At 43.6% G+C, this 27,719-nt stretch overlaps 1 protein-coding gene across 1 annotated transcript in view; it reads right to left on the reverse strand.

Annotated features, from left to right (window-relative positions):
* Window positions 1–1,587: 1,587 nt before the first annotated feature.
* Window positions 1,588–27,719, reverse strand: part of FGD5 (FYVE, RhoGEF and PH domain containing 5) — a 473,217-nt gene continuing 447,085 nt past the window's right edge. The window contains exons 21-23 of the mRNA XM_086939254.1: window positions 27,596–27,658; window positions 5,438–5,484; window positions 1,588–1,735 (exon numbers count right to left, since the gene is read on the reverse strand). Of these exons, the coding sequence (XP_086795380.1) occupies window positions 1,719–1,735; window positions 5,438–5,484; window positions 27,596–27,658 (127 nt within the window). The 3' untranslated portion in view covers window positions 1,588–1,718. The remainder of the gene's footprint in view (window positions 1,736–5,437; window positions 5,485–27,595; window positions 27,659–27,719) is intronic.

A 27,719-nucleotide genomic window follows, 5' to 3' on the forward strand; every position in this document is an offset into this window, starting at 1 on the left:
CTTTCTCCCCACAGACCAGAAGAACCAAATATCATGCTGTTGCTTCTTTGATTAAAGTTTCCTGGAACTTGTATGCATGCTCAAATTTCCAAATGAATAAACCAAGTCCTGGATGTTCTCCCATTTTTAATCAATAAACATCCTTTAGAGTGGGAGGATTATACATATCATAAAATGAGGATTTTTCCCTATGTCAAGTAAGCAGTCAATAGAGGAAGCGTCATTTGAACATGCTACCCAATTCTGCATTGTGAGGGATGAGGTACAGCCAGTAAAGGAACCCGGTGCAGTCAAAAGAAAGACTTAGCGAGGAGGAATCGAGACCAAACAATCCACCTGGACAGCCACATCAATGCAGACTGTTTCACTTAAAGTGCAGTTCTTCTAAAAAAAAAAAAAAAACATCTGTTTACCAAAAGGGAATAACATGACCCTCAGCAGCAGAAAGATCCTGCAATTAAATTGGAAATTCCTCTTTCAAAATGGGGACAAGTGATTGTCCAAGTTCCACATGCTGTCGGAAGAATATGAAAGCAGGGAGTAGTGCGGGTTTACAAAAACAATATGCTGATGGGTTGTAGAGCCTCCAACTTGTGCGCTGGACAATGGATTTCCACCTCGAAGTTAGTAGTGAAGCTTTGGGACTGAGAAGTAGTTGTTTGTTGGAAGGAGTTGGTTGCCACAGCACAGTTCTGAATTGGCTTCATAGAATGCACCACCTCAGTGCTCCTGGTCATTGGTGGCAGGCTCATCAGAGGAGTAAAACATTAAACTGGAAATGGGGACCAGGCCATCCTCTCACCAGTGAGAGCTGTTGGCGATGCAGTGTTTGGATGCTTCCATGACCCCCGCTGTCGCTGTACGAACAACTTCTATTGACAGCTGTCAATTGGCACTTTCTATAAATATTTTTTTTTACAAATAAAATACATGTAATAGCTTTCTGGGAGGAAAAGGGAAGGGTTATTAACAATACTTCAACACTTTAATTAATTCTGACTAGAAGATCTTACGAACAGAAAAATGTATATTGTTTATCATAGCCTGAGTTGGAAGGTGCTAAGCCCAGTGCACATCCAAACTGTTCCGAGGAAATGATCCTGCACACGGGCAAAGGGTTTGTGTCAATATAAATGCCTATAACTGGGCTGTAGCACCGTGGCTCACACTGCAGCCCTCCAGCCACCGGGGTTGCGCTGTCGACCGTCAGTGATTTCAAAGACATTCATTTCAGATGGGGGCTTCGTCTCCTGTAAACTTGGCTTTGCTCCTCCTTCCTGTTTCTGGTTTGCCTTTCACGTTTCTTCTTTCTAGTAAGCAAAGTTCTAGCCCATGTGAATCATTAGACATATCTGCTGAGCATATTCATGTCAACATTGATCACTTTCTTTGATGTTCCTGATCTTTTAAGTTGGGAGACAAATAGAGCTAGAGCTGTGGACTCACACTTACATGAACAGGTGATGGGTTATCCAGAATACTGCAGAAGCAAAAGTCCTCATTTAAAAATGTGTAGTTAGGGGTAGGATGTGTGACATGATGATAAAAGGGGCAGCAGCAGAAATCCAGAGTTGGTTCAAGTTCCACTGCATAGCAAGAGGTTTGTCAGTGCACTGTTTGTCCGCTTAAAACAGGAAGCGAATTTAGAGAATGTATATAAATGTTATATAGTCTTTAAGCTACCAGGGACAGGAACTGCTATAATACAGTCGCTTCTTTCATGGCTTCAATCCACCTGCAAAAAAAGCCAGAAGGTAAAAGAGAGTATTAGCTAGATTCATAATCTCCAACAGAGAGTGGTAAAGACAACAAATAGAATAGACATTAGAAAAATAATTTAGGTTTGCAGGGATACACTGAAGGATCAGAAGGAGAAGTAGGACTGAATTTGAAATGCTGAGATCAGCGAAAAATGTAATGACCCAAATTAGGTAATTATGTTTGCTGTGCCTAGGGTGGGATGGGGCAGTTGAATCCCTTCTTTGACACTAATTTGTGGACAGCACTGCTCTTAATACTAGTCACAGAGATCCCTAATCCCAAATCATACACTGGCATAGACTTTCCCTTGCATTCTTAAGGCTGCGTCCTAGACCTAAAGAAACAAGCTCTCTCCTCCCGGTCAGTTTTTCTTGCCTGAGCTGTAACTATTTTAAGGATCCTCTAATCCCTGTGTCACAGTCCATCACTTATTTTCTTATTGCAGGCGAACTGTGGCACATCTAGTCACATGTAATAAGTAAGTGGTGTAGCCGTTCAACAATAATAAGCTTTCATAGTTGAGTTCTGACATTAAAATATCTGCTTCAAGAGCCTGCATCAATTTAAACACTGAAAACAGGAACTGGCTTTTTTCCTTCTGATGTTTGTCTAAAATGAAAAACATTCAGCAGAAACTAGATATCTATCGCAATATGTTTATTTTTTTCCACTGTATAGGTCATTACAGAAAAGACAGAATCTCTCCTTGTTAGCATTTTGTCAAGTTGACTTGCGTGAAACTGATCCCACTATCTTTTGGCAAAAAACGCTGTTTTTTGGCGTGTTAAATTTCACAGTGCAGGCTCTGTTTTAATTTTTTATGTCTGACATAAATAGGAAAGAGAAAGACACCAAGGATTTAAGTAGTTTGTATGAAGGGTGATGGTGTGACCATATATTATAATTAGAGTTCTGTTCGGCCTCATTCCTCTATATGGTGATGAAACTCCTAGGTGACTTGCAATATCCTCATCATGTATGACAGGGGGTACTTTATCTCATATATAAACTATACTCTAAACACTATAGGAAAAGCTATTTTATCTATGGCAATGCTAGCAATATAATGTCATAAAGATGGTTTCACAAGTACAGCCAATCACTGATAGCACTAAAATATTTCAATACATGAAGGACCCACGTTAATATCCAATGGATGTTCTTTGGTATTTTCATATTACACATGTATGATTTAATTGCTTTTCAATCACAGTAGTGAAGCAATGCTGCAACTGGATTTAAATGAAAAATGTGCCGATGTATATAAGTTACAGGCCCCATTTGGGTGCCACCTTTGAATTACTTAAGTGTTTAACATGAGTCCTTTTGCAAACAGAAATATCTTTTAATCTCAGTCTGTTTTAAAAACAATTAACACAGTAGATCCAATGTCACTGTGGAAATATGCTCTTCTTTATGTTTACAACAGTTTAGAGTAGTGTGGGTGTAGAGAATGACACACAGGATGGCTGCCTAGTAGTTCATGAAAGTTACCCACTTTTACAAGACCTGTGCAAATTAAGGGCTGATAGAATGCACCGCGACCACGCCACAGAGGGGAGCAGCACAACTGGCTGCCTTTCTTCTACCTATGTTGTATTTTTCATGTATACAGTGCTGCCTACTAGGAGGCTCTAGCACCATGCACAGAATGCTGTGAGGCCCATTTCAGACAATCTGATTGGCTTGCCCACAACCAACGAATTGTTCATTGGATTCTGCCATTATGATTGGTCTTAGGGTGGTCAGAATACCTGAAATGGCTTCCTAGATGTCAAAACCAGTCCAGAAAGCCAATTAAATTGACTGCAATTTTGGGTAATTTGGGTGTTCCAGGAAGCTTATGTTGGCATACAGATGAAACACATCTCCGGTATTCCATTCCAGGGTGGACGCCATGGAATACTGGCAATTTCACATTTCACTGGAATGTCATGCTCACCCTAGGGCAGAGGTCTTCAAACTTGGGGGGTCTTCAGTGATCCCAGTGAGGGGTGCCAGGCTCTGGTCAAAAGAAGCTTCATACTTACAAGAGTGCTTTGTTTTAAGCAACAAGAAAAGGAGAGGCAGAAAACCACTCGGTAATGGGACATCACTAACATATTTTGTCATTTATAACCTGCCTGGGAGCATGTGTCTTAAGAGAAGAGACTTATAGTCATCAAAACCTCCCCTCGAGTATTTCTGATAATCACACTGTGAATACTTTTACTCTTTGTTAGGCCTGGGTGACTAAAATAGTATGTCGGGCAATCATGTATTGTTAAATGGGATTACATAACTTGACTGAAATGTTTAAATACGTTTGGACATATTTAAACATTGCCAATTTAATAGAATTTGTTAAAAAAAGTCTGGGTGGAGGCTGATTTTTTTTGTTTTTTTTACACCGGGTTGGGCACCGGAGTTGAAGACCACTGCCATACCACACCACACCACAACACAACACAACACAATACTTCACCACAACACAACACAATACTTATAACAAAACACAACATTGCAAATATTATTATATTATTTATTTATTAATTAGTCGTAAGCTCTTCTCAAAGAAGTGTATTTGATGATTGCTGATTACAGTGAGGAAGATGCTGACAAATTGCCAACAATTGAAAGAGTTGTGCTCTTTGGCATTAAACCACCTCTAAACAATGGCACATGTGAAAGAAAAGGCCCTCTCCTAAGAGCAGAGCCATGGACAAATAAAATTAACCCATTCTGTGTATGTTTTAAAGAATGGTTAACAGCAGCTGTGCAGACAGCTGGCTATCAAGCCAAGCAAGACCTAAAAGCCAATGCTGCATGGCGCGTGGCAACCTTAATATCTGAAAAACCATGGGTGAAATATTTAAAGACAGGCAGACAACATGGGAGAAGTTATCTAACAAGGCAATCAAAACTGTAATCACCCCCGTGATATCCGACAGCTGTGCATGCTGCAAAAGGCTATTAATATTAAATCACGCTTCATCAGTGAAATCTTGCCAACCATTAAATATTTTTCACTGTGTGAGAGAGGTGGCCGGGCAGGGAGAGGGTGGTGATTTGAATCCATGAATAACAGAGTACGTCTTGTAGGGGGCGGGTCGTGGAGAGTGGGCAGGGCTTATATGACCATCCTGAAATAGGACGTCTCTCCTATCCTACCCAAAATACACAAATAACAGGTTTAGATGCTGCATTTCCTGCCCTGAGAAGGAGGAAACCCCTGTAAGGGGTTTTAGAAAGATGCAGACCTGACAAAAACAAGCTGGAAACCTAGTCTTTGTAAGGAATTCCATCTCACTTTCCACTGGTTGCACACACAGCCAATGGGGCTCATCGGATTTCAAAATAGAACATACTGACCCCTGCTGGTGAAACTATGACTCATGGTGCCTTGTTTCTATTCACAGTGGAAATGACCAGATTTCATCTAGCTACATAATGAAGGGTGCAAACGGAAGGACAGCAAAATGGGGCAAAGCAAATTAAAAAAATACACAAATCACGAAGCTGAACTTTCTTTAAGCCCCAGCAGAGGTTCTGGTGCCTTGTTTTTCTGCTCATTTGTAGAACAGCACACCTCCCCTTGTTGTACAGCCAATGGTGCAAATTAAGCTAAGCAAAATGGAGCAAAATCACTTTACAAAGTAGAACACACTTGAGCTCCCAGCAGAGGAATCTCTTTTACCTGGTACCTTGCTTCTTTGGAGTTCCCAGACTTCATAGCGTGGGCTGCTGGAAGTGAAGTGTAAAGTTACTGGTTGTTAGGGCCCTACACCTTAAAATACCTCTTTATATCCATACAACTCTACGAAACCAGCACCAGAGACGTGTGCCTTCATAGGCATCGGAGTTTGAACCCATCGATGCCAATAAACACAGGGCCTGATTCACAGAACTAACTTAAGACAAAATCCTAAACTTACTACCATTTTGGTATTCACAAAAGGCAGTTACTCATTTTGGTATTCACAGTAGTTACTTAGGGTCATATGTATCAAAAAGTAATTTTGCGATTCTCAAAGAGCGATTTTTTGCGAATCGCTATTTGAGAATCGGAAAATGCTATGTATGTACGATTTGCAATAAATTTTGCGAATCCTACATATTCCTTAATTGTGAATCGCAAATTGCGATTCACATTTAAGGAATACCTCCCCATTCATTCCTGTGGGCCTAGAGGCCCATAGGAATGACTGGGAAGACATTCTCAATTTGCGATTAGCAATTAGCGAATCGCAAATTGAGAATGCAATTTCAAGGGTGCAGTGGTGTCAAAAGGACACCCTGTTGCACCCCTGAAATTAAGCATGGGTGCACATGTGGTGCACATACATTCCCTAAAGGCATGTATGTGCTTCACATTGCACTTTGAAAAATGCAAAAAAGTGCATTTTTTTTAAAGAAATCTCAAATTACCACCAACTTGAAGTTGGTGGTAATTTGCGATTTCTTAAGGCCAAATTGCACTTTTTTGGTGCTTGCGAATTTGCGTTTCCTTTAATGGAATCGCAAAATAAGGAATCGCAAATTTTGCGGTTCCTTATTTTGCCTTAATACATTTCATTTGGCAAAATTGCATTCTCAAACGCCGAAATTCTGCAAATTTCGGCGTTTGCAAATGCAATTTTGCTTGATACATAGGGCCCTTACTCATTTCGGTATTCACAGAAGTTAGTAGTCCTAACTTTAGGACTCCTAAATGCCTTCTGTGAATACCGAGAGTCTTAAAGTTAGGATTTTTCTCTGTTTATGAGTAGTAAAGTTAGGACTCCTAACTTTAGGACTCCTAAACTGAGAACAATCCTAACTTTAAGACTTTTGGTATTCACAAAAGACATTTAGGAGTCCTAAAGTTAGGACTCCTAACTTCTGTCAGGGCCGGCCCTAGGCATGTGCAAACTGTGCACCTGCACAGGGCCGCCAAACCCCAGGGGCCGCCACGACGAGGATCCGTTCGTGGCACTGGCGGCCCCCTGGCAGGATTTGGCGGCCTCCCCGGCTCCGACTCTAGCAATGGCAGCGGCCGGCCAGCGCCGTTGTTGTTTATCAAGTGCTACTGCTAGTTACTTTCACTTTCCGAAATCAAATCCCAGAGAGGCAGAGTCAGGCAGCCAGCACTGGGTCCCAGGGCCGTCAATCTTAGCACTACCATGACGTGACGGCCCTGGGACAGCCCCCGCGGCGCGCGCTGCCTGTGCGCAGTGCGCAACTCGCACCTGCAGTGCTTACGTTACGCCCTCACGAGTGTAGTGGTCTGGGGTCGTGGTCACGAGACTAGAGTGCGTGCGTGACTGCGTCGTCATTCAAAGAACAAAGAAAGATCCTTAACCGGTCCGAACGCGCCGCCACCGAGCCTGCTCAAAGAGAACACCTCCGACTCCGGTTCATTCCCAATCACCGACCGGACCCTATTTGGACGGTGTGAGAGACTCCCTGTCCTGTCGACAGTGAGCCACGGACTTGCACTCGCACAGGTACTGACACAATTCATTTCAAATCGGCACTTACTAGTAATGTGCAAATGTGATGTGGGAGTGGGAGGACGGTGCAACACTAGTGCAGGCCAGAGGCCTCGAACAGTGAGTCACTCACTGAGTAGGTAGGCTATAGTTTACAGAATGGATTGTTGAGAGCTCCCATCATGCATCCCAATTCAATCTGTCCTTAAACTACCTGCCAGGTCTGTTAATGGGGGGCGCCACTGCCGGTTTTTCACCCAAAATTACCTACCTTGTGGTGTCAGTGATTGTTGACACTCTGCCTGCAAATGGCTGGTACTCCAGTGCTTTACCGAAGTGCATGTCCGAGGATAAGGAATCCTGACAGCTGTACGTGCAACAGTCTTTGCATGTGCCCGGTTGAAGTCCAAAGAAATAAAAAGCGTGGTGTACGTTTTTGCACATTGAGACACGCATCAAGAAGTTGCATCGATTTAAAATGAAAAAGATAAACCTGTTAGGGCTTAAACCAGAAAGGTTGTTGCTCATATAAAAGGAATGTGCATGTACAAAAATCTAATCTTTGGACAAAAATTCCGATAGGGTCGTTTGTACTTTATTTTTATTTTGAGACAGGGCGATTCAAAGGTTGGAGAGTGGGATAATAATTGACATTTTAGTGAAACTGTCAGAAAGTTAGGCCTGAAAAGAAGACGAGTAAGTGCCTTTCAAGGATGAGTAGGGAAAAGGCTTTCTCCAAAGGACAAATGCTCTCTGCAGAGTTCCACAATGAGTACTCCTGTGGATTGTCCTCCATGTGTAAAATCGACTGGTAATGCCCCCATGCAAAGGAGGGAAATCCTCCTTTTGAATGTGCGTGTTGTGAAAAAACAGATCAAAAGAAAGTTAGCACTGATTTGTATACCAGGCACTCTAGCTGTAATGGGGCTTCAAGTGTGCATATCAGTAGGTTGAGAGAACAGAGAAGCAGACGCATTTATGTTCACCTTGATGTCCACAAACGAGGAAGAACATGTTCCCCATTCTAGGAGGTAACAAATTCATGAAGTCTAAAGAAATAATTCAATCAAGTCATGTTTTGTGCTGTAGCTCCTTTAAATAGAGTCTTTCTTTGGATTTGTTCAATTAGGCCATCGTATCAAGTTTTGCACTAGGCAGGAATGTGAGATTTATTTTTTTTACTTAGTATATAGTTACCTAGATGATATGTTGGCAGACGATATTGTGGGGTGCAGTAGTTTAACATGTGAATGATGCCTACTTGTCTGCCATTCTAAATTAAATGGAGTGCCCTGATTTAAATGGGGACCTTTGCGCACAATGAATGAGAATTTTTATGAACATTATTTTCATAGGTGTTTAAGCCTAAGTCACTCTCATTGTATAGTTCTTTGAAACCTACTTGGGTTAAATCTGCATGATATAAAACAAATACAAATAAAACAAATGGTGGAAGGGGCTGTCAGTTTCAAATAGCAATCTCTCTTTTGCCGAACTTGAAGGCTGGAAATGAAGAGCTGTTTGTACCTGGAAGTGATGTTTGGAGCATACTGCATACTTGGCTGGCTTGGCTGTAGACTGATAGCTGACCCTTGCATTAAGGCACTTTTGCAATGCATTTGATTCCACTAATGTGGTCTTCCATCTTATGTCCTCATTATCCCATTGGCCATTTTGCTATGTGTTTTCACCCCTAGCTGCTCCTGCGTGCATTCACATACTGTCCAGCAACCCCGTTATCAGGACCAGTATACAGCTGTATGATTCCTCGTGCCAAGCTCCTAGTGGGCATAGGGAGAGGGCGCCCATGCCCTCTCAAGTATTTGGCCACAAGTACATTTAAACCAAAGTCGGTGGGGCAGATAGCTCTGCACCTAGAATGGTAATGACGGGCTTGTTGTATGTTCTCAAAGTGATGAAAGGGGAGCAGCGAGGTGGGCTGTCCATGTCTGGGGTGCATGCATAGAGGTGGGTAGGATTGGGTTGGCCAAGAGGGGCACACAGCACGAGTAAGGGCTGCAGGGCCTCGATGAGCTATTCTGTCGCTGCATAAGGAGTAACAGCATTGACGAGTTGGTACCTCTTGCAACAGCAACTTGGGTGTGTGAGGAGAGGGTGGATGCTGTTCATTCAGTGCCAGGGTTACAGCTCTTGGTAGTGTACCATTTGCACCCCGGCCCGTTAGTGCATACGGCCTACTACTGTTAGTGCATACGGCCTACTACTTGGACCAAACTTAAACCCTCTCCTCCGGTTCCCACCACCAAACTCAGGCGGGCCTGGGCGCGTCTCGAGGTAGACAAGTGGTGCACAAAACTGGCCAGCTCACTACCAGAAATCCAGGATGATCCCGCCTTAGCAAACCAGGCATATACCAACTGGATCTCCCAAACTCTTGATTGTACTCTCCCAATGAGCAAGACGGTACTGAAGCGGCCTCAGAAAAGCGCCCCGTGGTACACTCAATCCCTCAGAGAAAAAAAGCGTCTCTGTAGAAGAGCGGAAAGACGCTGGCGCTTAGACAAATCAGTGGATAACAAAACTCGGTACCGTGAAACCTTAAACGAGTACAAATCCCAAATAAAAACAGCACAATCAACGTTCTTCGCCGAAAAGATCCTGAATGCTAGATCTAAGCCGAAAGAGATCTTTCAAATCATTAAAAAGCTAACTAACCCAGCCCCTGCAGTACATGTCGAGAAATCGGTCACCCAGTGTGATGACATCGCCGATTTCTTCTACCAGAAAATAAACAAAATCTATTCAGCTTTTTCTCCTTCAAACACCGACCCGCCCACTCAATCTAACTACCTCTCCAGCCCGCCGCCTCCCCTTACCCCTCACAAGTTAACTCACTTCCCCCCGCTAGACCTCTCCACTTTAGAATCATTGGCCCTCAGTGTTAAATCAGGCTCCCCGTCCGACCCTGCCCCTCCTGACATCTTAATGGCAGCATCCCACACTACCCTGCCCGTCATCAGAGAGGTATTAAACTCCTCCATCTCCTCTGGCACTGTCCCACCCGAGTGGAAACAGGCCATGGTCAGGTCTCTGATCAAAAAACCCAATCTGGACCCGTCTGATCTGGCGAACTATCGCCCTATTTCTCTTCTCCCTTGGGTGAGCAAGGTTTTGGAGAAATATGTGAACCAACAGCTGGTGTCCTATCTTGAGGACCACCATATACTGGATCTCACTCAGACGGGTTTCAGACCCAAGCACGGGACAGAGACCGCCCTCCTCATGGTCGTAGAGGAGGCGAGAAAAATCTTGGATCAGGGAGGATCAGTGGCAGTGATCCTCCTTGATCTAAGCGCGGCTTTCGACACAGTGTGTCATGACACCTTACTAAGCCGCCTGTCTAGTGTGGGGATCATGGATGGAGCCTGGGCCTGGTTTGAATCCTTTCTGAGGAACAGGTCTTTCAGGGTTTTTGACGGCGACTCAGCTTCCTCCAGTAGACCCCTCAATTGTGGAGTTCCTCAGGGCTCCTCTCTGAGCCCGGCCTTGTTCAACCTATATATGAGGCCACTGGCCAGTGTTGTCCGCCCTTTTGGAGTTAAAATCATCTCATATGCGGACGACACACAGCTAGTGGTCTCACTGGCGCAAGAGTCATCCCGAACAGCGCCAGGTGGGCTCAGAGAATGCCTAGAGGAAGTGAGGAGCTGGATGACGGCATCAGCCCTGAAACTGAACGGAGACAAAACCGAGCTGATGCTCCTAGGACCATCAGAATCGGCACTCTCCCCCTCCCTTTGGCCCCCCAGCCTAGGGCCGCCGCCAACCCCAAAAAACGCAATCAAAAGCCTTGGGGTATGGCTGGACAGCTCACTCTCCTTCAATACCCAAGCCACTAAACTTTCAGCTACATGTTTTGCCATTTTGAGGGTACTAAATAAAATCTTCCCCATCCTCCCCCTGGAAGCCAAACAGGCAGCCATCCAAGGACTCATCCACTCCCGGCTCGATTTTAACAATGCACTTTACCTGGGTGCACCTGAATATACCCTTCGTAGGCTGCAAACTGTCCAGAACAGCGCTGCTCGTCTCCTACTTAAAATCCCTCACAGACACTCAGTTAGGACCAGTTTAATAAGCCTCCACTGGTTACCGGTCCGACAGAGGGTTCTGTTCAAGGCGCTATGTATAGCCCACCAAGCCTTCTGGAACAGGGGTCCTATCATCACCCGTAACCTGATCTGTCAGTATATTCCGAAGCGGAATCTCCGCTCTAGCCAGACCCTCTTGGCAGTCGTCCCAAGAATAAAGAGATCTAGAACAGGCGGGAGAACCTTCATGTACAACGCAGCGAAGGCCTGGAATGCCCTACCACTTCATCTTAGAGCCACCCAGAACCTTAACTTATTCCGCAAACAACTGAAGACCCATCTCTTCACATCTGTTTGCTAAACCCCGCTATCTTCTCTCCCCTCCATGTGCACTGTAGGTTTGCGATTTCCCTAGCGCTTGGACGCCCACGGGCAACAACTGCGCTCTACAAATCCCCAAGTTTACAAGTTTACTGTGCCACAATCATGTGTCTTTTTTTGTTGCTACCTAACCATGGAGGCACAATCTCCTCCTAGGGTGGATTAAATTCCTGGAAGCAGCCTGACAAGAGCTGATGTCTCTGCTTTTAGCATAGCCATAGGTTATATGTGCTTTCTGCGATCCTGGCCCTGCCTGACCAAGCTATCCTCTCTTGACAGCTTGACTTTAGCTGAAATCTAGACATGCCAGCTTGAGCGTAGCTGACATATTCCTGGTGCCAGCAGAGCCCTTGCAAACATCTCCCATGTGTTAATATGCACATAAATGGTGTGTTCCTCCTGACAGAAAATTGTAATTGGCTTCCCTTGGTCTACGTGACCATTCTGTGGTGTCAAGTCTAGCTGACCTCCCCGGTTTTAGCAGCTCTGTATTTGACATGCATCTGCTGTCAGCTTGTCTGTAGCTTAATTCTCGGTAGTAAAACACAACAGCAGCTGACTTTTTGTATGTGTTGGTCTGTGCCTGGCTGACCCACTTCCACCTACCTGAGTCTATCTGACCTGTCCATAGTGGTCGACTTACCAGTTTGACGGACGCTCTTTAGAAGGAGTCGCCCTTGGTCTGAGGTTTATTATGTTCTGGTTTAGAAGAGATGTGGCCAGGGCTTTAAGTGGGCCAGGTCCTGCCGGTGCTCAGCACCGGCAGTTCTAAAAAAACAGGTGTTGGAGCGGGTCCCTATAAGAGACTCGCTATAGTACTTTCACAGTCTCATCATTTCAGAACTGAATCATTATCAGTGTTATATACAACGAAGCCATGGTTGCTGCTTATTTATCTTTCACACCTAACAACCATTGGCAAACCCGATAGCCCTGACTTTAGTTCTTGTGGTTGTAATGGTGCTACTTGTTTTATTATATATCTGGATGCAATGATAGAAGCTGCAAAATACCAGGCGTGTGGCACTGGCACGCTATGTTAAACACAGATTTTCAGCTTGTGTGGTTGTGTAATAAGAATGTTCTCACCTCAGGCACTGGATGCTAGCACAGTTGATTCAGAGCAGGCAGATAGGGGTTTATTTCTGTAAGTCCACACAGTCCAGCAGCCTGGCTCTGCATCCTGAGAACGCCATCTTTTCCTTCATAGGCCATGATGGGGCACAGATTGTAGTGCAGTCATTCAGTCGAGATAGACCCAGGGCAGGGTTACATTTGGATGCTGGTATATTCCATGCAGTGATACCACCAACAAAAGGGAGGATGATTCTGGGTACTAGGGGAATAGTGTTTTTAACAAGAGCTGGTACCTGGTGTGCAGAGCAGGCATTTGTGTTAAACCAGATGCTGACCTTTTTTGTCTGGGCAAGGGTATATCATAGAACCTCTGGGACTGGGCATTGGACAGGCACTCCACCCTCTGGGCCCTTTCACCCACCACATCTATACGGCCCCACCGGTACCTCATAATCATGGCCAACGGAATTATGCGCCACGGGAAGACAAAAGTCTGCTGCAGTAAACGGCTCGATTCTGCTCAATGTGTGTGGTATGGTATTTATGTTTTTTAAGACCCCTAGGGTTAATTTCAGAAAGGCTCACGTGACGTAGTGACAAAGATGGCGATGAATTCAGGCTCCGCTTTTTATTTCCATAGCCACGTTCAGAGAGGTTTTATGGGAGTAATGATTATTCTCACTAATACCAAATGTGTAGGATGTAGTGATAATTCCCCTGTTACCAATGTTCGTCATTAAATAGAAGTAAACGGCATTACAGGACAGTAATACGTCCAGACTTTTCTGGACGTATTATGAAAACACCTTCCTGAGCTCCGCCCCGTCCGGACCGCCTCTTCCAGGGCCCCCACCTACGCTCCCTGCACAGGGCCACCATGAGCCTAGAGCCGGCCCTGCTTCTGTGAATACCGAAATGAGTAAGTGCCTTCTGTGAATACCAAAATGGTAGTAAGTTTAGGATTTTGTCTTAAGTTTGTTCTGTGAATCAGGCCCACAGATTACAGGTGATATCTTTGCAATGCTAAGAATGGGCAGGGTGAAGCAAGGCTCCCAGCATCAGTGATGCTACCCCAAGACCCTGCAACCAGCCTTGAAGTAATAGAGGGAAGCTTGATGTGCCCCAGAAAAGTTCCAACAGGCCTCCAAGGCCGGAGTTCTGTGACAAACCAGGTGTGCCATAGATGTGAGGTCCAGCAAACTCAATCTACATACCTTCCTGGCTGAAGTTTGTGTTCCAAGAGGCCGATTCAGGCCTTGTCCGGAAACGGAAATGACACCTGTCTTGGCTAAAGTTGTCTGCATCAAAGGCTTCTTGCTAGAGGTGAGAGGATAGTTTAAGGTGGTCTGTCTGGAAGGGGCCAGGCAGAGAGATCAGAATGAAAGTTAACTAGTGGAGACATATAAAAGCTTTATTTTTGATAGCGGAAGACTTGGAAGCAGTGTAAGGTGAATGGGAGGAGTAGGAATTTTGGCCTTTTCAGAAAAAAATGTTTTTGCCAATCCTTTGCATATTTCTAACCTCTCCCTTACTTTTGTTTATTACTTACTTTTTTGAGGTGCTGATGGACTAAACAAGCACAGCCAGCGCTACTACTTTTAACTATTGTATAGTGAAAAGGTTTTGAAAAGGGCAGGTTGAGAGACTGGGGGGAGAGTGCAATTCTAGCCAGTCCTGATGAAGAGACTTTCAGAGCGCAGGATAAGAAACTCTGTTGTGTTGTCTGGATGCTTGCTTTTACATAGCAACAGGGTCTTTTTGAGGCCATTTATTGCAATCTGGTGTCCTGATTTGGCCATTTGTGGTGGCTCTGGGAGAAGGGTAACCGAAGCGGCTAAAATGTAGCACCGCCCCTGTTTCTGACAACCTGTTGCAAATGTTTGTGCTAATATTCACTGTATCCTAGCATTAGTTACCATGGAAACTATGTGCACACATCACATGCTAACCGACAGAAATGTAAAAAGATTAATAGAGTCTAAAAATTGTGGTACGCTTACCTATAGGTTTCTGCACACTGGTTACCTACCCATTAGTTACTGTCCATAGACTGCTTGCCTATTATTGACTGTTCGTGGCAGTGGTACCCAAACCAGGGTACCGGTATACATTTCAACCCTGCAGGATGTGATCTCTTCTATGCCATCACTCACGGCAGGGAAGCCCAGGTATAATAATCCCAAATTACATTATTTTACATTTCTCAGATTATTTGGAGTAGTAGCTTAGCCAGGGGACCCTGATGCAAGCAAGGCACATGGCTCCTTTGGCTGCTGGCTGTAGTTGGGATAGCAAAAGACAGAAATTATCAGTGGTCAATGGGCCCTCGTGCCACTGCACCTGCTGCACCAATGGTAGATGCGCTCCTTGAAGCCTAATGTTTAATGCAATCTTTGCTAAAGATTCTATTGCTGGGTTACTTAACTCCGAGCTCATTTGAAGGACTAAATATACATCAACGCTAGTGCAAGGTTCTATTCTTCAAGGTAAATTGCTTTGATGCATAGACTTCCATCGTGCTACATTTCTCTCTTAGCTATAAAACCAGTGCTTAATTTGAGCCAGTGGTTTCCAGTGCTCAGCATTGTCACTTAATCATCAACCTCGGCACTTTTGATGAGCACCAGTTAAGGACACATTCATTTATGGTAGGCATGGCGAGATTACGTGATTTGCCCAGAATCACAGGATTTGGAGCCGAGGCTCGAACCTGGATCCCAGCTCCCTGACCATTACGCCACACTCTCTCCCCCCTTTCATGGTTAGTAGTTGGTTGTGTTTTAGGCGGCGCGAACAGGAGAAATTGGCTGGTGTAAGCTGCCTCCTGATGAGACCCCAGCACTTATTTGTTTACAAATGTACCTGACCACAATTGGTAGCATAAGTGAGCAATGTGGATGTAGATGTGAAACCGCTCAGGGCATGTGCCACTAGCCGAAGGTGGGTGAGTTCAGAGTTCTGAAGGTTCTGACAGCAGCGAAGTGCGATGAGTCATAAAGCTAGCGGCAGAGTTCACAATAATCATGCTTATTTGCTACAGTTCCTATACATTGTCATTTCCCTTATACCTCAGTTGCAGAGAGGTTGTGTTGATCGGCTGTAGTATGGCTTATAATTCCATTGTCGAAATTTGCAAATTTAGCATGAGCTTCGCTGCCATGAGGCTGCTTTTGCGCACAACACTGCATGCATATATTTCACAAGACCCTGCCTATCCAGTGGGCGCAGTAACAGATAACACCAGCAAATGATGAGTCTTTGAAAAATCAATCCAAGTATACAGCATTTACCACACTCGCATATGGTTTTTGTGGGTTTTGTTTTTTGTTCAGAAAATGTACAAATAGGCTAAGCTGTAGCATTGCCACGGCAACCATTCCAAAGCTCTCCATCGCATCCTTTGTTTTACCTGCAGCACATAAAACCTCTCTATTTCGCTTTCCATCCCTGGCCTCAAACGCTCCTTCACAGCTCCATTCAATCTAATTCTTGTCAATGGACGCCCTCCAGTGGTCAATGTTGCGTACTGCGGTTACTGAAGAATGTAACGACACACCTTTCGTGCTAAATCATTCAGAATACGATTGTGAGGCAGCAAAAATACTCTGTGTATTCAGCTAAGGGCCATTTTGTTATGATCTACAGCACTCAGTTTAAGAATATCATCACCCCTCACTTCTTAATTCTCATTATCTACTCTTCAACTCATAGTCCCCACTAATCATCCCTCATTCCTCACCCCTCACTCTTTATTCCTCGCCCCTCACTCTTCTATCCTCATTTCTCACTCTTCAACGTTTATTGCTCCTCCCCCTCTCCCATTCGTCACTCCTCTTACCTGATGTTTGACTCTTCATCGATCTCCTTTTCACACTTTATACTCCACCTTTTCATTCCTCACTCATTACTCTGCTTGCCTCTCTTCTCTCCCATCACTCATTATCCTTCCCTCATCATTCTCACTCCACATACCACATTGCTTGCCTCTCCCTCGTCCTCCATCACTTTTCACCCATCATCATTCATACTAAACCTTAACTTTCCCCCCCTCATACTGGAATGAGCTACCATCAGACATTAGATGTGCCCCCTCCCTGAACACTTTCAAGAAGACCCTCAAGACCTGGCTCTTTGGATGAAACGGATCTGCATACCCCCCATCCCCCCCTAGTGCCTTGAGGCATTCACGGCTGAGGGTGAGCAGCCATCACAACGCGGGCATTACCACGCGCTGCCATTACGACGCTGCTTTTACAACGCAAGTCGTTTCAATGACTTGCGCTGGAGGGCGCTGTTGGAAAAGGAATAGTTTTATTTTCTATTCCAACACCTTCCCTACTGTAACGTGGGCTGGAGTTAGAATAGAAAATTAAACTTTTCCACTATCAAGCGCTTACAGCGCAAGTTGTTGTAAAGACTTGCGTTGTAAAAACAGCGGTGTAATGGCACGCGGGGTAAAAGCCCGTGTTGTAATGTCATACAACAAGGCTGAGTAGTGCGCTCTACAAATCCCTGATTGATTGATTGATACTTTCATATCTCACTGTTCATCCATCACTCATCATTTGTTCATAGGTCTCATCCCTCAGTCCTTTTTCCTCACCCTCATCCCTCACTACTTACCTTTCACTCCTAATCCCTCAATCCTGATCCCTCACATTTCACTTCTAGTGCATCATTCCTCACTCCCCATGCTCACTCGTCCTCCCAAATTCCTTGTGCCTCACGCCCCTTCCAACACTCATCACCCCACGTTGATCAAACCAAACCTCAGTCCTCTTTCCTCATGACTCATCCATCACTCCGCATCCATTCCTAGTTGCCATCCCTCATTCCTCTCTCCTTGCCCGCATCTGTCACTACATATACCTCACTCCTTGCCTCTCCTTCCTGATCCATCACATTCCACTCCTGGTCCTCATTCCTATATTCTCCATTCCTCACTTCTCATCCCTCACTCTTTAGCCGATGTCCTTACTCCCTATCCTCACCCCTCACTCTTTAGTCATATCCCTCACTCGTTAACCCTCAATCCTTACCCCTAATCCCTTACTGATAAATCGTCCTCCTCACTTCAAGAGTAGTACAAGAAATAGAAAAATAATGTAGGTGCAGGCGATAACGCGCTGGTGTTTCTCTAAGGTGACGGTAAGAAGCTGCCCTAGTGAACCATCTAGCACGGTGAGCAGCCTTTACAACGCGGGCATTACTACGCGTGCCATTACTACGCTGCTTTTACAACACAAGTCGTTACAACGACTTGCGCTGGAGGGCGCTGTTGGATAGGGAATAGTTTAATTTTCTATCCAACACCTTCCCTACTGTAACGTGGGCTGGAGTTGGAATAGAAAATTAAACTATTCCACTATCCAGCGCTTACAGCGCAAGTCGTTGTAACGACTTGCGTTGTAAAAACAGCGTTGTAATGGCACGCGTGGTAATAGCCCGCGTTGTTCTGTTATACAACCATCTAGCACTAGTGCCAAATTACTAGAGTCACGACCACCTCTGAACAGTCTTCGACTCCACCCACCCTCTACTTGCACATTTTGAGCATTCAAGTCTTTTCCTGATTTGTTAGACATGGCATAAAGTCCAGAAAACATAAAATGTATTGACACCAATTGGGTAAAAATAATGATGACACAAGCAATGTATGATAAATAAAAATGGGAAATAATTATAAAAAAGTCAAATCTTTTGTAAAAAAGGAGAAATAAAACGATGAATGTGACATACAACTGGCTCTACATTTGCAACACTGAGAGTGCTACCAGTCTTTCCACCTTAACACTAACTCAAATGTCAATCAATAAAATCCTTCCCTTTTGCTGCTGATTACACCTCTTAACACCCCACCTGCTTTTCCCAAAGCAGTCTCACCAAATTAGGGCCTCGGTAATTGTTTTATGAGTTTGTGTGATCTACGTAACTAGGCGTGTGCAAAGTTGTAAAGATTCTAGCTTTCCATCTGCACATTTAGTTTATACAAAAAGGCCATTTTGCGGTCTGTTGTGGCAGCACAAAACTGTCCCAATAAAAGTCTGTGGGTTGACTAATGGTGCTTGTCTGCCATGCCCCAGTCTGAATTCATATGTATGTGTATTTAGGGTTGCATGGTAGGGACTTGCCCAACCAATGGGGCTTGGATGTCTAGAGGGAGTGGGTTCCCTAAGAAGAGTTTTTCACAATGAAAAGACAGTGTGCAGCAGGGGCTTAAAAACTCATGTGTGGTTGATTGACAGAGGCTGTGCGTTAAAGGGAGCTTAGTTCACCTAAGGGGGGCCTGTTTGTCTGAATGGTAAATTAAGCTTTGCCTTTGCATGATTCTGAACCACGTATTGCTTACTTTGGTATCTAAAAAGCTGTACTGGTTTATAGAGTAATTTGAACCATAGTAGGTTGGATGATGTCATTTGAGATGTCATGTATGAGGTAATTGAATATGTCACTATTATTATATTTATTGTTTGAATAATCAGATCATTACAATCCACGTATAAAAAATCAAAACTTAGAAATACATTAAAATGACTTTTTCACTAGGCTCCACATGTCATGAACGACGTAATCTGTGAGGTCTTAAGCAGTGCATGGCAGGGGTGCAAGCTATAGCTAGCTTAGAAAACTATGACTGTGTTTTTTCGGATTTAAAACTAAGTTAGGACTGACATCTTCACCTTTCTATAACGTCACTTAAAGTTTTGTTTTTTCAGTGAACCATGGGATTGTTTAAGGTAAGAGCTTACTACCATACCTAACTATAATGTCACTTTAACCTTCCTTTTCAGTGAATTCCTTCGGTTTTTTGATAATTGGTTCCCAACCACCTAACCTTTTGACCATGTGTAGTAGAGGGTTTAACCCAGAACCTATGGCCTGGGCCTGCGCCCAAACACCCCCATCGGACAACTCCTTGTTGGCGGCCAGGCCCTCCACTGACACCTACCCCACATTTTCTGTTTCTTAAAAAATATTTTTTTGTGTGGTCCCTTGGTACTCCCACAGGACCCTACCGGAGGACCACGCTGGGTCTCGCCAGACCTCACAAGGGCCTTGCTGGGTCCCACAGGAGTTTTGCAGGATCTCTCGCTCCGTCCTGTGAGGATACTACAGGACTAGTGGCACGAAAATATACATTTATTTTTGAGGTGGACTACACAAGTGCCAGGGGGACAGGCTATTCATACCCTGCACCCTTATATGTAATTTATACTATATGTACATGACATGGAGATCGGTCCTGAGTCCTGTAATGGGGGCCACAACATTTCTTTTCAGGTTTTTGCCAGCCAATCCGGTTGCTTAGTCCCGTGGTATGAAAGTGGCTGACGCGAAAAATATGTCCTCTTGAACAATGAGATCGCCCCATTTTTTTAATCTGCAATTGTGCGGGACGTAGAAGTCTTGCAGGATCAAATGTCCAGATATCACTACATTTTGATCCTTATTTTCTCAAAAAACGCTGAACCGATTACCCCACAACGTAAAAAACATGCTTTCAGAGTAAAAATCTAGTTTCTACAAATCTAGCTTCTGGTTAAATCTGGTGTAATTTTGTTCAGCTGTTTTTTGTGTATTGCTGTCTAAAATTCATATAAAAAATTGCATGAGAAAAACATGTTTGGGACTGTCCCCTTTTCTTGGCCCTCACTTGACTGGTCACCCTGAAACATTTCGGGAATGAGCTGAGGTGGATGAACTTTTTTTGGGAAAGTTTTGAGAAGAATTGTCAAATTGCACCTAAGTTATTAGCAAAACAAAATTTGCGTGGAAAGTCTGACCTAATTGTAACTATCCTGCATTGTATAATGGGCAGAGGAAACTGAAGTATTCAGTGTACAACATCACCAAGGGCATACGGTATTCCACCAGACACAGTATGGCACGATTCCTGGGACCTGTAAACTCAAGCTACATTCAGCCTTGGTTCAGGTATGCAGCTTCTGTATCTCCTTTTTCATTCTGGCAGATTTATAGCTGCTAGTAAATAAGGCTGGTTTATGTATGGAATGTATATGAATGAATTAAAGAGTATGTATAGAGCGTGCAACTACTCAGAAAGAGTGTCCTGGTGCGGAAAAGACTCTAACAGACCCTCTGCCACCCCTAGAAGTGGGAGACCACCAAGAATTAGTTATAAAAAAGCCAGGTTTTAAGCATTTTCCTAAAAACGGTTACGTCAGTCGGTATACAAACCAATATAATGCTGATTGTTTCATTTTGTATAATTTCTTAATGTTCAGAATTGCCAATGTATTTGTGATCTTTGCTACCAAATCGGTACATATTATTTTGTTCTGCATAAGCACATAGTAAAAGCCATAGCATATGCTACTCTATTTTTTCCGCGTGTGCTATCCTTGGATTCATAGACAAAGGGGGGCTCAGCACAGTTCTGATGAGTCCTTGGCATAAATGATTATTTTTTCCATTATGGGCTTTTCTTCTAGTGTGGTACTAGAGAGCGGCTATGGTGTACCTGTCCATATTCTCCAGTCTGCAACCCACGGGGCCAAACCAAATATAATGTGGGTGACCAACACCTTTATCCCAAATCAATGCAGCATGTGAGAAAGTGCACATGTTCTATTGAGATGTGATTGCTTAGAAAATCTTATGGTGTCAGACATAGAGGTGGCCCAATATGGTAGGGCAACCCATACTTTGATGATATCAGGGCTTGTTGGAAACTGTGGGCTCCCAAGAACGTGTATGGTCAGGCTTAAATATTGTACACCATTAAATGGAACTAGGAAACCATGATGCTGATACATGTGCTGGCAACTCAGGCAGTGGGGCATGAGGGTCAGTTCCATAATGACATGAATATGCACTATTTACAAGGGTGCAGCAACAGAAAACAGCATCCCATAAGTACCTACAAACAAGCGTTAGAAGCCAAACACTGCTGTGACGAGCACAACATGATGATGACGCTTTTTAACATGCCACTACAGTTCTTTCCTAGTCTGGAAGTAGCCTCAAAGAAAGACCAGTTCTGACAAATAGACCAAATGAAGATAGTCATCTTACCCTTGGTCAAAGTTCTGTATGTGTGTCACCACAACATTTCACTGAGATGTTATTTTGGTAGGAATCAATACCCAGTGACTGACCTTGGATTTTCTGGATGCACATCAAATGACATGTCTGCTCTGCCAGCCATGTGATGCTATCATTAATACAGGAGAAGAGTTCTGCGCTGCTGCTGATAATCCCAATGTGGTGGACATCATGGATAATATGTAGGAATTTGGTTCTTTCAAAACCCCCTCAGCACATGCATTGAAAACACAGGCTGCAACCAGCCAGAGAAGCAGATATCGTATGGAGTGTGAAAAACCAACTCACTAAATACACCACCAACACCCATGACTGAGTCAATGGCTTGTGCGGGGTTAAAAGGTCTAATATGTTTATAAAAACTTTATTGGTATTTCAACATGTAATGTTATGTTATGGGATTTTGTAAAGCGCACAGCTGCCCCAGCAGCAGGGCCTCAAAAGCAGCGCTAGTCCAGTGTTCAAAATAACTGTAAAATGGCACAGACCATATGGGGGGGGGGGCGGAGGGGGAGTGGAGAGCCTACATAGAGAAAAGCCGGGTCTTCAATGATTTTCTAAACAGCATGTGGTTCATGGAGTGGAAACGCATTCCAAAGAGCTGGGACCGTCGTGCGGAAGGAGCCGCCTCCCACTCTGACTCTCGTGACCCGGGGAATCTTGCCCGGATTCAAATTGTCCAAATTTGTTCAAACTTATCTATCACAACTTATTTGAGCAGATTCCTACAATATCCTGATTGGATCAAAGTAAGATCAAAACAATTGCAAGAATGTTTAGTGAATAAACCATATTGTCCATATCATGTCATCTATGTGTACAACAAATTTACTCTGCACCACCCCCAGGTCAAAGTGAGGGAGGGCCACCTATTTTTGACATGATTGTGTGGGCAGTCATGGGCTTCGTACATGGGTAATTGAAGGACCCTGCATCTAGTCACCCCCATCTAATGCTCCATTACAGACCTAATTTTAAACAAGTCATATGGAGCCTAACGGGGAAAATGTTCTATAAAATGTAAATGTGAAGTGTTTAGTGGTAAAAAAAGTAAGTGCCATTGATGAAACAGTGAGAGTACTAAATCTCATTACTGCTTCAGATCTATTTTGATCTGATGCTGTGTATTTTTTAAATGAATTTGTCATTCCTCATGTCTGTCCCCCTCCCCCTGTTCCTATAGGTCATTACTAGTCAAATACACGCATACTCATTGAAACTTTGATTTCAATTAATACAATGGTTAAAGTAAAGCAGGTAACCACACTGCAGTAAATGACACAAAAACCGTACAAAAACGTTGGCCCAATAGCCAAGCAGCTGCTTTGGGACCACGCTTCGACCCCCTTCTTAGTTTACACTGTTTATTTATTTTTTGCTAAATATTGTGATATTAAGCAGAAATTGAGAAGGGAATGCTTTTAATGCATTTTATCTGCTCCAATCTGCTGGAAGGTGCAAGTAGTGCCTGCTAAGTCTATGCTAGATGTGCCATCTAGTGTTTGGCGATCCGGCTCCAGTGCCATACTATGTTGAGCAGGCCGATGGTGACAGAGAGGAGGGTTCGGCTGTGGTGTAGAAGGTGGCAATGTGAATAATTGAATGAATTAATATGTAATTTATGATGCTGCCCTAACTAGGGTGTCCCGGTACTGGATACAATGCACAATCGAATCATCGAAGAGAGCCGGTCCTGACTGAAAAGCCAAGTTTTCAATTTCCTATGTTATATGTTATAGTGATTTGTATAGCGCGCGGCTGCCCCAGCCAAGGGGCGTCCCGGCGCTGCGAGAAGACCAATTGCAGAGAGTTAGAGGCGCAGAGGAATGGAAGCAATTATTGAAAGAGATGAGTTTTGATGGCCTTTCTGTAGGCCAAAAGGTCCTGCATGCCACGGATAGAAGTCCTAAACAAGATAAGGACAGAAGGAGCTAGGCGCAGACCAGTAGGGAGCGTGTTCCAGCATTTTTCGGTCTGGAAGGTGGAAAATCGCCCAATTCTGACATGATAAGCTCTAGGAATGGTTATCTGCCTAGCCCCAGTAGACCTTATAGCTCTTCCTGGAGAATACGGGCATATCTTGTAGATAGGTAGGGCCTTCTTTTATTAGTGCTCTCTATGTTAAGACCATAGCATTGAGCAGCACGCATTTATGAATCGGAAGCCAATGCAAATCTTGCTAGGACATAGAGCAATGACTCGGTAAATTCAACTTTGGACGAGGACCACATTCTGGACAATCTGGAGCCACCGGATGGAGTATTTGGAAAGGCCCAAGTAAACTCAATTGCTCTAATCAAGTCTAGAATTAATCACAGCTTGAATAACAGTTTTCAGACTGGAAGAAGGCAGGAAGTCCAGGATCTTTCTAAGCAAACAGAAAAACAGGAAGCTGAGACAGCTGAGATCTAAAAGAAAGATCATTGACCAATTGGATCCCCAGATTTCTTGTGCACTCCACATCAGAGAACTTAGTTTGAAACCAGTGTGACTGGTGGTCTTTGGGAAGATACCCTCTGGTTCAGGGCCCGCTTCTTGGACCCAGAGTTCATAAGCTGCAGACCTCTAGTAACAGATGCGGTCTGTGAGAGTGGGAGGTCTGATAGCTGGTATGAGCAGTCAGAAGGAAAGGTATATAGCTAGGGGCATTGGTTAGTGTTAGACTTCTGCTTTAGATGTACCCGGGCGGAGAGCAAGAGCAGATTGATCTGAGAATACCCATTAGTGATTTCCATATGAGTTTTTCAGGAAGGTTCTTAGTGTGGGATGACCACCAGCACGCTTGCACCAGTGCAGGACTAATCCTCACACCCTAATACACACTAAGCTATCTCAGGGACATTCTCTTCACCACAAGGTTCACACCTTCCCCGTGGAAAGGGAATGCTAAAAGGGAGGTGCTCGGGAAATTCCTTTTTGGCTTACCACTCTCTTGCTTTATGTCTAATAACAAGAGCCCGGTGTAATGAGCTGGTAAACACAGCCTGTCAAGGAACAGCCGAGGTAGAATGCAGCTTTAATTCATGAAGATTAATACATTTATCAGCACTTCACATTTATCCGTGTGTGGCGCTTCCATGGTTTTGAAAGGGGATGCTTTGATTTTTCACGGCTAAAGTATCAGGGTGGAGCCACTGCCTATTACATGTTACAGATACCATTGCTGAACGGAGGTGTAGTGTGCATGAACCATGCCTAGAAATAAACTCATATTGTCTAGACCAGCGGTTCTTTACCTGTGGTCAGGGCCGGACTGCGAAACAAAACCGGCCCTGGCAAAGTGCTCTGCCGGCCCCCTGGGTTGCGACCGAGCTCTTTGGCGGGCCGGTTTTCGGCCAATTTTGTTACAGGGCCGATCTTGCCACAATGCTGCAAAAACGGCCCTGTAACAAAAACGGTCCCCAGGGCCCAAAACCGGCCCCCACCCTTGCGGCGCACCGGGGGATTGCCCGGTGCCCGCAACGGCCAGTCCGGGCCTGACTGTGGTCCAGTTACCCCTGTAGCTTCACAACGCCTACTCAGGTGGTCCACGACTGCTTAGAGAATTAAGTAATATTGACAAATTAATTAAGTGTCCATAAATAAAGAAGCAAACATTACATTTTTTTTTAAACATTCTGTGAATGTGTAGGAATTTTAAATGGGATCCTAAAAATGAAGCTGCTATCCTCAGGTTGATTTGTGGAAGCAATGCAAGTGCATAAAAAAATATAATATGGACGATGGGTGGCCTCAGTTGAATTTAGAAAAGCAGAAATCTTCCCATTAAAATTGGAATTTTTTCATAATTGTGAATAATATAAATTATTTATTCATTTGTATATTTGATAAATGCTTATGTCTGTATTTTTGTGCATTGCTTTGCAGTTCAAGTCATTGAAATTGTATGAGCCGGGGTCCCAAGCTGCCAGTAATGACTCAGCTGGGGTCCCTGGATTCCAATAGTGATCAGTGGGAGGCCATTGATTCTAGTAATAAATAAGTGGTGGTCCACAGAAGTCAAAAGGTTATAACCACTGATCTAGGCACTATTCTGGGATGGCCAGAAGTGAGCGCCTGGTCAGATGTATCAGACTAAGCTTGCACGGTAATGCCACGGAATCTCAGACACCTAGAGAATATAAGTAATAATGAAATTCATTTCTGCCAACTCACACTGTGCCACCGTGTGTACACAATATCAGTGCCCTTAACACCGTCCCCTAGTTGCAGCAAAAAAGAGCGGGAAACCACTGCAAAGAGTGCATTTCCAGCTCGTCATGCAAGGATTTAAACAGCTGATGTCCATTAAAGGATGTGAAAAAACCCCAGGACATCGGCACCAATCACAGCAAGCTTTAATTTTTTTAAAATTTTTGGTGGAGGAGCGGTGTGGTGAGAGACATAAGGCCAAAAGTGTGCTTAGAATATAACAAACACATCATAATGAAAGAAATGTTCAGAAATATGCTGCAATCAATTTTTATCGAATATGGACAGTGCAGTGTTATGAGGTCTACAAGTTCATAAAATATTTTGAAATGTATAGCAACAACTGAGTGGTGTGGGTTGTGGACATCCATGTGAGAGGAGTGGGGCCGCCTTACGTAAATACATTTATTTTTTACACAAGGGAGTTCACGAAAAGGGAGACCAGGTTTGAAAATGCAAGATGGCTGCCAAAGTAACAATCCTTAGGTCCTCGCAGCGACACAGAATGCCTGCTCAGATCCAAATTTTGGTACATGAACAGTCAGCCAACCCAATAGCCATATATAAACTATTGTTTTGCCAGCTGTATCCATAGGAGAATTCGAATGACAAAAGTAACTTTTGGGAATTCTATATAACTACTCCCTTTTAGCAATTCTGCATAAAACTTTACAAGGTTCAAAAAAGGTAGACAAATCATGTTTTGGAAAGTTTTGTGTAGATTCGTCAAGTGAGGCCAGATTTATAGGCAATTCACTAACATCGCTCCAATGTGATTATGGACTGAAACACAGTTACCAAGTCTGAAGAGTATCTCTGTAATCAATATCTGTATCTCTATTTTGGTCTATTTCAAATGGTTAGATGTTTTTCCCATCAACCAAAAATGGACAATTATCCTGTACAACAACTCACACAATTATTTTAAATTGTGCCTTGTAGCTAAAATTTCGAATTTACCTCTGGTTTCCCTATTTAATAGTAAGGCATTTTCTTTAGTCTGACTTCGCTCATTGCCATTCAGTTTGACCATTTTGCTCCAACAGCCTTCCAGTCCCCAGAACAAATAAAACACAGCAAAGTTCTTACACATTAGCACAGTTTCTTAGTCTATAAGTCCAATCACAATAGCTATCAATACATCTCATTGCTGTACACACCTTTTACTGAGTATGTTTGGAATACAAAAACCCAAATTAATTATATTTTATTCCGCAGTCAAACAACTAATCTACTTTTGTACACATTGTCTTATAAACAATCATTTAATGTGCCTTATTTAACCATTAAATAATAAATTCAAATGACACAAATTGCATAAACTACAACTTATTATAATACATAATAATCATTGTAACCAATTTTTTATAGTCTATCTATACACATATGAATATAAATGTATTTATGTAGATGTTCGTATAGATGTAGATGTATATTGTTTGAAAAGATGGAAGTAAAATAGTGAACTAGAATAAAATGTATTTACTTTACAAAGTATGGGAATGCTCTTAATCGCTGTAAGCACTGCTTTATTTCATTTGAATATTCCTTCTCTAAACACAGATAGATTTCCTCAGAAGGAGAATTCCCACAGACGATTATACTGTTCATAGCTACCTCATTCCCTGTCGACTCGGCATCGCCCTCCCCTCTGGTAAGCGCATCAGTGCTTCACGAGATCTGGGCGGGAGCATGTTGGATTTGGTCAAGAAAAGTGGAAGAAAGGAAGATGAAAACAAGG

Source organism: Lissotriton vulgaris, chromosome 9 (assembly GCF_964263255.1).
Source record: "Lissotriton vulgaris chromosome 9, aLisVul1.2, whole genome shotgun sequence".
NCBI classification, from domain to species: Eukaryota; Metazoa; Chordata; class Amphibia; order Caudata; family Salamandridae; genus Lissotriton; species Lissotriton vulgaris.